The sequence below is a fragment of the Erythrolamprus reginae genome, chromosome 10 (assembly GCF_031021105.1).
Source record: "Erythrolamprus reginae isolate rEryReg1 chromosome 10, rEryReg1.hap1, whole genome shotgun sequence".
In the NCBI taxonomy this organism is placed as follows: domain Eukaryota; kingdom Metazoa; phylum Chordata; class Lepidosauria; order Squamata; family Dipsadidae; genus Erythrolamprus; species Erythrolamprus reginae.
The window spans coordinates 4043647-4055716 of record NC_091959.1 but is presented as its reverse complement, the minus strand read 5'-3'; the positions used below and the strand labels follow the sequence as shown (position 1 = coordinate 4055716).

The 12070-nt window shown below is 42.7% G+C and overlaps 1 protein-coding gene across 1 annotated transcript in view; it reads left to right on the top strand.

Moving 5' to 3' along the window:
* The window catches only part of IREB2 (iron responsive element binding protein 2), a 32561-nt gene extending 22006 nt beyond the window's left edge, over positions 1–10555 (top strand). Inside the window, exons 16-22 of the mRNA XM_070763182.1 lie at positions 865–989; positions 1550–1654; positions 1728–1870; positions 3658–3805; positions 3899–4021; positions 5593–5778; positions 6951–10555. Of these exons, the coding sequence (XP_070619283.1) occupies positions 865–989; positions 1550–1654; positions 1728–1870; positions 3658–3805; positions 3899–4021; positions 5593–5778; positions 6951–7061 (941 nt within the window). The 3' untranslated portion in view covers positions 7062–10555. The remainder of the gene's footprint in view (positions 1–864; positions 990–1549; positions 1655–1727; positions 1871–3657; positions 3806–3898; positions 4022–5592; positions 5779–6950) is intronic.
* Positions 10556–12070: the final 1515 nt, after the last annotated feature.

The following is a 12070-nucleotide window of genomic DNA, read 5'->3' as shown; positions in this document are numbered from 1 at the left end:
AATCTGTATCCCGACATCTTCTGAAACAAAAGCTCCCCAAAAAAGAGACTATCTGTAGTTCAGGGTGGAACTATGGGTGGAGTCTTTAATGTTGTCTAGTTGTTTTCTTGCAGATATTTCATTACCCAACTCTGGGTAGCATGACCAGTACTTGATATTTACCATCAGAGCATTGATGATGTTACCTAGTTGGGTAATGAAATGCCTGCAATCAAAACACCAAGCTCTGAGAACACCAAGGACTTCACAAAAGCTCTCAAAAGTGCCATCTATGACAGCGGCCCCCAAGCAGGGATCGGTTCCATGGAGAGAGGTTTTTCCATAGACCAGAGGGGATGTAGTTTCATGTGCTGCCTGCACCCCACAAATGGGGCTTCGCTCATTTGCGCACACCGGTTTTTGGCAGGTCACAGACCAATGCTGGGTTTGGGACCTCTGATCTATAAGCATGTGTCCAACCTATAAATAAGCTTTCTGGACTTTTCTTAATTTGTTTTCATTTGTGGCGGCCCCGACCCTCTGGAACCAGCTCCCCCCTGAGATTAGAACTGCCCCCACCCTCCTTGCCTTCCGCAAACTCCTTAAGACCCACCTCTGCCGTCAGGCATGGGGGAACTGAAATATCTTCCCCAGGCCTATACTGTCTATGTATGGTATGTTGTGTGCATGTTTTTAAACTATGGGTTTTTAGCTTTCTAATTGTTGAATTTGTATTATATATTGTTTTCTGTTACTGTTGTGAGCCGCCCTGAGTCTGCGGAGAGGGGCGGCATACAAATTTAATAAATAAATAAATAAATTTTCTCTGAGTGGCTTTGACAGACTGACCATTCATTATGTTCACCATCGTCCTGTTTCTTACAGGGGTCAGTCCTGATGGCAGAAATATCTTCCTGCATGATATTTGGCCTTCTCGGGAAGAACTGCAGCAGATCGAAGAGGAGTTTGTAATAGCATCCATGTTTAAAGAACTGAAAATAAAAATGGAGGTAGCTTGATCACTTTCTTTAATCAGAGATAGGTTTAATACCGTTTGGGTATAAAGCAGGAGGAGATGACCAGGAACTAAAGTTCCTTTGATCTCTTACGCAAATCTAAAAGGGACCGCCTCCTGCCGCATGAATCCCAGTGACCGGTTCGGTCCCACAGAGTTGGCCTTCTCCAGGTCCCATCGACTGGACAATGTCGCTTGGTGGGACCTAGGGGAAGAGCCTTCTCTGTGGGGGCCCTGGCCCTCTGCAATCAGCTCTCCCCAGAGATTCGCGCTGCCCCCACCCTCCTTGCCTTTCACAAGAGTCTAAAGACTCATTTGTGCCATCAGGCTTGGGGCTATTAATTACTTGCTCCCTGGCCGATGAACGAAATGTATATTAGCTGTGTGAATGGGAGTGATTTGATTTGTAATAAGTTTGGGTTTTAGATTAATCTTACAGTTCATTGGATTTAACATGTTTTCATTGTTTTTTCTATGTTATAAGTTGCCCCGAGTCCTTGGAGAGAGGGGTGGGAATAAATAAATAAAATAAAATGTTTCCTTCTTGTTTTCCAGAAAGGAAATAAGCGTTGGAACTCTCTGGAGGCCCCTGAGTCCACTTTGTTTACCTGGGATTCGAAGTCTACCTACATCCGGTGCCCTTCCTTTTTTGATAAGCTCGTAAGTAGGCCGGCCTTAGGCGGGAGCGTCCGTTCAGAAAACACGCCCGGTGCTCAGTTTTGTCTCTTTGCAGGCCAAACACCCACCTCCCCTCCAATGCATTGAAAACGCTCACGTCTTGTTGCATTTGGGAGATTCGGTCACCACCGATCACGTCTCGCCCGCTGGGAGCATTGCCAGGGGAAGCGCTGCGGCGAGATATTTGATGAATAAGGGGTAAGGACCTCGGGGGGATGTCTGTGCCTTAAAAGAGGAGGAAGAAGTGCAGGGTTTCCAATTCATAGAAACATAGAAGTCTGACGGCAGAAAAAGACCTCATGGTCCATCTAGTCTGCCCTTATACTATTTCCTGTATTTTATCTTACGATGGATATATGTTTATCCCAGGCATGTTTAAATTCAGTTACTGTGGATTTACCAACCACGTCTGCTGGAAGTTTGTTCCAAGGATCTACTACTCTTTCAGTAAAATAATATTTTCTTATGTTGCTTTTGATTTTTCCCCCAACTAACTTCAGATTGTGTCCCCTTGTTCTTGTGTTCACTTTCCTATTAAAAACACTTCCCTCCTGGACCTTATTTAACCCTTTATCCTCGGAAATGTCTTTTTTCTGACAGCAATGAATAGTAATAGCACTTAGACTTATATACCACTTCACAGTGCTTTACAGCCCTCTCTAAGCAGTTTACAGAGTCAGCATATCGACCCCAACAATCTGGGTTCTCATTTTACCCACCTCCGAAGGATGGAAGGCTGAGTCAACCTTGAGTCTGGTGAGATTTGAACTGGCGAACTACAGCCAGCATTCAGCAGAAGCAGCCTGCAGTTCTGCACTCTCACCACTGCAAATAGGCCTCCTTAATTGCTTAATAGGATTAACCCCAAATGCACTTCAGCCTTTTAGATCGGAATCTACGATAAATGTTCCCTTTATGGCTGCATAGCAGGAAGAGGGAGATTGTGATCCCGCTATATAGACCACATTTGGAATACTGTGTTCAGTTCTGGAGACCTCACCTACAAAAAGATATTGACAAAATTGAACGGGTCCAAAGACGGGCTACAAGAATGGTGGAAGGTCTTAAGCATAAAACGTATCAGGAAAGACTTAATGAACTCCATCTGTAGAGTCTGGAGGACAGAAGGAAAAGGGGGGACATGATCGAAACATTTAAATATGTTAAAGGTTCAGGAGGGGTGTTTTTAATAGGAAAGTGAACACAAGAACAAGGGGACACAATCTGAAGTGAGTTGGGGGAAAGATCAAAGGCAACATGAGAAAATATTATTTTACTGAAAGAGTAGTAGATCCTTGGAACAAACTTCCAGCAGACGTGGTTGGTAAATCCACAGTAACTGAATTTAAACATGCCTGGGATAAACATATATCCATTGTAAGATAAAATACAGGAAATAGTATAAGGGCAGGCTAGATGGACCATGAGGTCTTTTTCTGCCGTCAGTCTTCTATGTTTCTATGAGGCTCTTCTATGACTAGGTCTGAATTCTACTGTAGAGAGTCCGTGACCTATGACCATAATTGAGCCCAGAATTATAGTCATGAGTTGTGGCAGTTGTTAAACAGGTCCACCATATGCCTGGACCTAATTTTATAACCTTTTTTGAGGTGCCTCTTAAGTGAATGCCACAGCAGTTAAGTGGGTCCATGGGTGGGTGGGGGAAGACTTAGAAATAGAATTAGAAGCACCTTTTGCTGGGTGAGTCTGTTGTAACTTCAAACGGTTGTTAAGCAAGGACGAGCCGTATTGTATAATTAATACAGAGCCACAGACTGGGTTATTAAAACATAATTGGGCAAAAAAAGTCTTGGGGCGAGAGATTTATTCATGGAAATGAGATTGTGTCTTCACTTTCCAATCATAACCAGCATTCACGTGTATGCAAGAAACCCACTTTCAAACAACGAGAATGTAGAAACTCCTTCCCACAATCCACACGGAATATCCTCAGTGGTCTTTCGTTCTCTCTCTCTCTCTTTCAGCCTCACACCCCGCGAGTTCAACTCCTATGGGGCTCGTCGGGGCAACGACGCTGTGATGACTCGGGGCACTTTTGCCAACATCAAGCTTTTAAATAAATTCATCGGCAAACCGGCTCCTAAAACAATCCACTTCCCAACGGGACAGACGGTGAGGATGTAGCTTCCGAGGAAGCCCGTTTTTTGGTGGATCTAACCATCCGGAATATCTTGTGACCCGGCTCTTTTGTCTTTTTAATTGCAGCTAGACGTGTTTGATGCGGCTGAGCTATATCGGAAAGAAAACATCCCTCTGATTATCTTAGCTGGCAAGAAGTATGGCTTGGGCAGCTCAAGGGACTGGGCTGCCAAAGGACCCTTTTTACTGGTATTCCATTTTTACTTATTTAAATCCTCGTCATTGTTCTGTCTGGGTTTTCCCAAACCTCAACACCAACTGAAAAAACAGCCAGACACTCTGGTAAAAGCCAAAAGTATTTTATAGCTGGAAAAAATAAGCACAAAGGAAAACCTGTCTTCACAACAGACAGGCTATAATACGTTACAGCAGGGTCCTGATGTCCAGTCAATACCACAAGCTTCTTGCTGGCACCCCCCCCCCCAAGGTTTCAATAGTCCAAGGCACAAACCAGGATTGTAAGCCACCAAAGTTCACAGACAGGTCTCACGAATCTCCAAGATAAAACTCCACAAGCCAGGAAGGGTGGGTCCGCCTTTTATCCTTTCCCAAGAGCACCACACCCAAACCCAGCTGTGACCTCTAATGCTGGAAATACTTAGCCAATTGAGTCCGTCTCTGATTAGCTCTCCTTTGTCGCATATCTATGATGTCTTGAGCATTTTCCCCTAAGGAATCCAGGCTGCTTGCTGGGGAGAGCTCCCCCTGGTGGGACTCTGGCTGTCCTTCTTCTTCAGCCTGGGATTCCTCGTCAGTCTGCACCTCCTGTTCCTCAGCCTCTCCCTCTGAGCTGGAAACCGACAGAAGGTCAGCCATTCCCGGAGGGGTCCCAGACTGAACCACAACAGTCATTATGTCCCAGAAGCCTTTGTTATTTTACCCTGCTTGATTTCTTTGGAGAAACTGCCGTCTTTCGTTTTGCAAAACATAAATTGCTCCTCGTGTCTCGAAAATGTACGAACTAGTATATATACTGTTCTGTCGAGCTCTCTGGTAGAACCCTCCCAAACATGCACAGATACAATTTCAGACACACACACATGTTTGAAAATTCAAAACAATGTTCTTTATACCGAAAATGCAAATAAACAGAGCACTCTTTTTGTATAGCAAAGAGCACTGGTCTCCAAACAAACTGGTAATTTGTACAAGTCCCTTATCAGTTCTGAGATACTTAGCTTGCAGCTGTGAGGCAATTCACAGTCCTTCTTCTTTCACAAAGTGAAACACACTTTGCTCTGGTTTAGTTTCAAAGCGGGGAAAAATCAGCACACAAAAGGTCAAAGTCAGCAAAGCAGTCACGAAACACAAGGATCAGATAATCCTCCACAATGGCCAAACCCACAGGCTGCTCTTTATAGCAGCCTCACTAATGACCACAGCCCCACCCAACCACAGGTGGCCTCATTTTCTTTGATAATAATCTCTCAGTTGTTGTTGCCTATGCATCGCTCTCCGCATGCGTGGCTGTATCATTAACTCTTGTTCTGAATCCAAGGAGGATCTAGAGAATTGATCTCCTTCTGAGCTGTCTGCCACACTCCTCCTCCTCCCTGTCACTCATGTCTTCTTGGTCAGAGGAGCCTTCATCAGCAGATTCCACTGGGGGGGGGGCAAAACAGGCCTACCGCATGTGGATGTCTCCCCCACATCCACAGTCCTTTGGGCAGGAGCTGGGCCAGAGCTAACCACAACATATACTACTGCTGAATTACAGAGTATCTGAATTGGACCGAACTTTTCCCCCCTTACACACATAGGGAGTGAAAGCAGTGATTGCCGAAAGCTACGAGAAGATCCACAAAGGTCACTTGATTGGCATGGGCATTGCCCCCCTTCAGTTCCTCCCCGGAGAGAGCGCACAGTCTTTGGGCCTGACTGGCAAAGAACAGTTTTCGATCTTCTTCCCTCAAGAGTTATCGCCTGGAATCACTCTGCATATAAAGGTACAAGCCTTTTACTTCACTGTGCAATTCCCATGTTACACCAACACTCCGCAGTCTGCATTGGTTCCCGATCAATTTCCGGTCACAATTCAAAGTGTTGGTTATGACCTTTAAAGCCCTTCATGGCATCGGACCAGATTATTTCCGGGACCGCCTTCTGCCACACGAATCCCAGCGACTGGTTAGGTCCCACAGAGTTGGCCTTCTCCAGGTCCCGTCGACTAAACAATGTCGTTTGGCGGGACCCAGGGGAAGAGCCTTCTCTGTGGCGGCCCCGACCCTCTGGAACCAGCTCCCCCCGGAGATTAGAACTGCCCCCACCCTCCTTGCCTTTCGTAAAGTTCTTAAGACCCATCTCTGCCGTCCGGCATGGGGGAACTGAGACATCTCCCCCGGGCCTATACAGTTTATGCATGGTATGTTTGTGTGTATGTTTGCTTTTAATAATGGGGTTTTTAGTGTTTTTAAATTATTAGGTTTATTCTTACATTGGCTTTGTTATTGTTGTGAGCCGCCCCGAGTCTACGGAGAGGGGCGGCATACAAATCTAATTAATAATAATAATAATAATAATAATAATAATAATAATTCCGTGCAATATTTGATATTTGGAAATGTTTGCTTTCAATATATGTATCTTAGCAGAAACTGATGGGTTTCTGAGTTCCAAATTTTAGACTCCCTGGAAAACACCAAAGTCTTGCATTGACCTGTGAGTTTATCTTTTGTGTTTGTTAGTTGAAGTTAGTTGGGGGAAAGATCAAAAGCAATATGAGAAAATATTATTTTACTGAAAGAGTAGTAGATCCTTGGAACAAACTTCCAGCAGACGTGGTAGATAAATCCACAGTAACTGAATTTAAACATGCCTGGGATAAACATAGATCCATCCTAAGATAAAATACAGAAAATAGTATAAGGGCAGACTAGATTTATTATTTATTTATTATTTAGATTTGTTTGCCGCCCCTCTCCGCAGACTCGGGGCGGCTTACAGCAAAACAAAACAATTCATCACAAATCTAAATTGAAGTTAAAATATTTAAAAAACCTATTTGCTAAACAAACATACATACAAACATACCATTCATAAATTGTATAGATGGACCATGAGGTCTTTTTCTGCCGTCAGACTTCTATGTTTCTATGTTTCTTTCCTCGTTATTCTGTAGACGAGTACCAGCAAAGCCTTCCAGGTGGCCGCCTCCTTTGACAGTGATGTGGAAATCACCTTGTACAAACACGGCGGCATGCTGAACTACATGGTCCGGAGGCTGTTGTGAAGCCGTTGCAAAGCTCTTTTTCCCACCTCGGAGGACTGCCGAGCTCGCCAGCCTCTTGAGGCCTCGGCCCCAGCCTTCCTCTCCCATTGGAACTGCTGAGAGAAGCCCCACTGTGCTCAGATAACTTTGTCCATGGATGTAAAAGATTGTGAAATTTTGTTGTAGTGGCCACAGCGAGGTCCTCCTGGATTTTAAAATACTCCGAATGGTGCTATTGACGTTGTTAGACATTGGCATGTCTTTGTGTTGTGAAAAGAGATCTGTAAGTATGAGGGGGGGGGGGGGGAGGGTTCACCTTAGACCATTTTGTATATAAATTATGTGAAAACTCGAAACTGAATTGTGAAGATTTGAAGCCAGATTCCCTGAGTTCTTTCCTCCCTTCGTTTATTTTTCTTTTCCACCTTTTAACTTCCCAATGCTGGTTTTTTTTTAATTTGAGCATAGCACTTGACTTGATGATGTAGGATTCCCTTGTTTTAAAATTCGGAGGATCCCCAATTCTGAAAACGAACCGAAAAACCCACCACCCTTAGATCTAGTTCATGGTATTAGCCACCCACTAGAAAGTTTAAGGAAGGCTTAATACTCAGTATGTTTGGGGGCCTTCCCTCTATTTCAAGAAGGGGAAACTATGGGAACTTTATGGTTTGTGGACTTCAACTCCCAGAATTCCTGGCTCAGGAACTCCCAGAATTCCTGGCTCAGGAATTATGGAAGTCCACCAGTTGTAATGTTGTCATAGTTGCCCACCCCTGCCCTATTTGGTGCCTTCCACAAAAGAGGAACAGTGCAGTGGCCTCATCAGATGGAAATTTCTGGGAATTGGCCCCAGACACTGAGCGAGATACTCCCCCTCGCAAAAATCTTGCTTTGTTTAAAAATTCCAAAACACAGATTCAATTGGGGGAAATTGATGTTTTCCAAATAGAAGCTGGCAGTGACCTCTCGGGGCTCTCTAGCAGTCCTGACAAGTAGCCATCATGGAATTTAATTGGATTTATTTTGTCCAAAAAGCATCCCCCTGTTATCGTCAATTGGGCTTTGGCTGTTTCTTCTCTTCAATTTGTGCAGTAGGTTTATAAAAGGAGTCATCCCCACGTTTTCTTCTTTCTTCCAAAAAGACTCTTCAGGATAGCGGTAGTTACTTTGTTCTGAAGAGCAAGAATTTGTTAAGTCCCCAGTGTTTATTATTAACAGGAATTTATGTAGCGGAAATATCCCGAGCTCATTTTAAAAAGCCTTTTCTCCTTAAGTTGTTCATAGATCAGGGTTTTTGATTAAACCAAACAGACCCCATGGAATAGAACAAGTAGTAAATTCTGTGTGGCTGAAAGTGTCCTGAAATTCTGAAAGATAAATTAATTTTCACATTTATTAGATCAGAGGTCTTCAAACCTGGCAATTTTAAGATTTGTGGACTTCAACTCCCATAATTCTCCAGCCAGTATAGCTGGCTAGAGAATTCTGGGAGTTGAAGTCTATAAGTCTTAAAGTTGCCAAGTTTGGGGACACCTGTATTAGATTCTCTTTTAAAGCCAAATTAGTAGACATACGGATTACAGAGGCAGCAATAAAAGTCCCTCTGCCCAGTCATTTTGAACCCTAGTTATTTTCCCAACAAGCTCTTTAAGCTATAATCATAGACATTTTTTCTTGAGTCTGCATTTTTTTTCTACCCATATCAGCTGTGCTTATATATGCCACTTTTTATAGTTTTACCATCAGTAACTTTCCTTTATTATTGAATTATTTTTCTCTGATTTCAATGAAACGCTTGAATTTCTGTCTTGATCACCAATGGCAAAAAATAATAAGACTACCTGACTTTTGGTAACTAAATTATTATTTATTTCCAGCTTCCGTGCAACTTCTTTTATTAGTATCAGGTTCAAGGCACTGCTTTTTCCTCTCCTCCCAAGTAAAATGCTAAAAACCAGGGTGCCTTATAGACATGCTCCATGGTCCCCTAACCCAGACGTTGCCAAACTTGGCAACCTTAAGACTTGTGGACTTCAAATCCCAGAATTCCTCAGCCACTCATGCTGGGAGTCGAAGTCCACAAGTCTTAAAGTTGCCAAGTTTGGAATCCCCAAAAACAGCACTTCCAATTTCTTTCTTCGTGTTTCTTTCAAAACTTGTAATTGGGAAGACACTGGCCTTTTTAGTAATGTGAAGTCCAGCATCATCTAGGAATGGCCTCCATCCATTTCTAGGTGCTGATATCTGACATTCTTTCAAATAGGTAGGGCCAAATAACCAGCTTCACCTCGAGCCCACCCACCCCAGGCTACTGTTCTTGCTACATGGCATGTGTGACCCCACTTATCTAATGATTCTGGCCCTATAGGCGTTGAAATCTATTGTCAAGTCCAGAATATGATCCATATTTTTGGTCAAACCTCGAGATGGCCAATTATGGGAACTGTGTGAGCTTTGGACTTCAATTCCCAGAATTGAATTCTGGGAGCTGAAGTCCAAAGTAACCATAGTTGCCAACCCTTGGTCAAAGTAACCATAGTTGTCAACCCTTGGTCAAAGTAACCATAGTTGCCAACCCTTGGTCAAACTCATTGACAGGGCTTCGCTTTTTCCTCTTACATTGAAAAGATGATATTTTGGAGGTTGCAACCCTATTCTTTTTTTTTATTTTTTTAAAAACCCACTTTAATTTGCGATGAACATCTGGGGAGAACTGACTATAAATAGATTGAATGTGAGATTGACATAATGTATGAACCACAATAGAGCTTTGGAGAGAGTCTTCACAACCCCCTCTTGGATGACATTGGTAGGTCATTTATTTAAAAAAGCTGGAAGCCCTGAGCTGACCAAATCTCCAAAGTTTTCAGACAGCTTTTAGAAAGAGAATGAGGTGGTTCCTGAAAATGCTGTCCCACACTTCTGGAGGACCTCAAGACCCTTTTGAACAATACCACAAACTTGCAGGCTCACATGGACCGAATCCCTTTCTAAACCCATAAAAGCATAATGATTCCGATGCTGGGATATGAGGCCTGGGTAGTGCTATTAATTGGAAGCCAAACCACCTGTCCAAATTATTTTCACGTTAGCACTACACAATGTATTTTAATCCAAAGGCACTGGGTGTTCCACAGTCTACCATAATCTTGGACTTTCAAGTAAGGCAAAGATCACCCAAACTGGTTTTTCTCATCCTCTCTTCAATTTGGCTTCTGAAAAGAACTAGAACTTGAGCCCTTGATCAAATTGTTACCAAACTAGGGGGAGAGATATAAATGTAATCAATTATACACAGCAAAATAATACCTGATTCTATTATTCTCACACGAACCACTGCACCTTCTCTTAGCCGACGTTTAACTGTCTACGATGGTTTCCAATTCACTCATAAGTATTGTATAGTCCTCTGAAAAGACAAAGGTTGGATTTGCTGACAATTGTGCATAAAATGTTAAACGGATGTAAATTATTTTTAATAAAGAAAAGTTGTACCAAGTCACAACTGCAAACGCGAGTTGTTGTTTTTTTTAACTACCTTTTTGGCAAATATCCAAGGGGTTTTAGATTAGTCAAAGCTGTCACCATGAACTCTGGCACAATGGCTAAGGACGTTCATCGCTTCCTAAAAGGTTTGTGATTTGTGAAAAGTATCATGAACCAGGGTTAGGAAATGCAGTGGTACCTCTACCTACAAACGCCTCTACTTACGGACTTTTCTAGATAAGAACCAGGTATTCAAGATTTTTTTGCCTCTTCTCAAGAACCATTTTCCACTTACAAACCCGAGCCTCTGAAACTAACCGGAAAAGGCAGGGAGAAGCTTCCGTGGGGCCTCTCTAGGAATCTCCTGGAAGGAAACAGGGCAGGAAAAGGCGGGGAAAAGACTGGGGGGCCTCTCTAGGAATCTCCTGGGAGGAAACATAGCGGAAAAAGGTGGGAGGAAGTCTCTGTGGGGCCTCTCTAGGAATCTCCTGGGAGGAAATGGGCGGAAAAGGCAGGGAGAAGCCTCCGTGGGGCCTCTCTAGGAATCTCCTGGGAGGAAACAGGGCCTCCACCCTCCCTGTGGTTTCCCCAATCACACATATTATTTGCTTTTACATTGATTCTTATAGGAAAAATTGCTTCTTCTTACAAACTTTTCTACTTAAGAACCTGGTCATGGAACAAATTAAGTAGAGGTACCACTGTATTGTTTTTTTGTGAATAGACGTGTTTGAAACAACCACATCTGTCCCGATTCATTGAAAGAGATGGGACCACCTAGGGATCAAGCAGCTGGAAATTTCCATGGTGACTTCTTTCCCTCAATCCAAATAAGGAAGAAAAGATTCTTCACAATTAGATTTGGTCTTGGTGTTACAACTACTGAAGTCCTCAGATGACACAACAGCGATCAGACTCATTCGAGACAATGAGGAATCCGCATAGAGATGGGAGGTTGAAAAACTAATCTCGTGGTGCGACCGGAACAATCTGGAACTGAACACACATAAAACTATAGAAATGGTGGTAGACCTTAGGAGAAACCCTCCCATACTTCCACCTCTTACAATACTAGACAACACAGTATCAACAGTAGGGACCTTCAAATTTCTAGGTTCTATCTACCTATCACCTATCTATCTATCTATCTATCTATCTATCTATCTATCTATCTGTCTATCTAATCTTCTATCTTCTCTCTATCATCTATCATCTACTATCTATCTTCTCTCTATCATCTCTCTATCATCTATCGTATCTATCTTCTCTCTATATCTTCTATCATCTATTATCTACTATCGTATCTATCATCTATTTATCTATCTATCTATCTCTTCTATCTTCTCTCATCTATCATAAATAAATCTATCATCTATCTCTTTTATCTTCTCTCTATCATCTATCATCGTATCTATCTACCTACCTACCTACCTACCTATCTATATCTATCTATCTTCTATCATCTATCTATCTATCTATCTATCTATCTATCTATCTATCTATCTATCTATCAAACTGTCCTAAGACTTTAAAGAGACTTT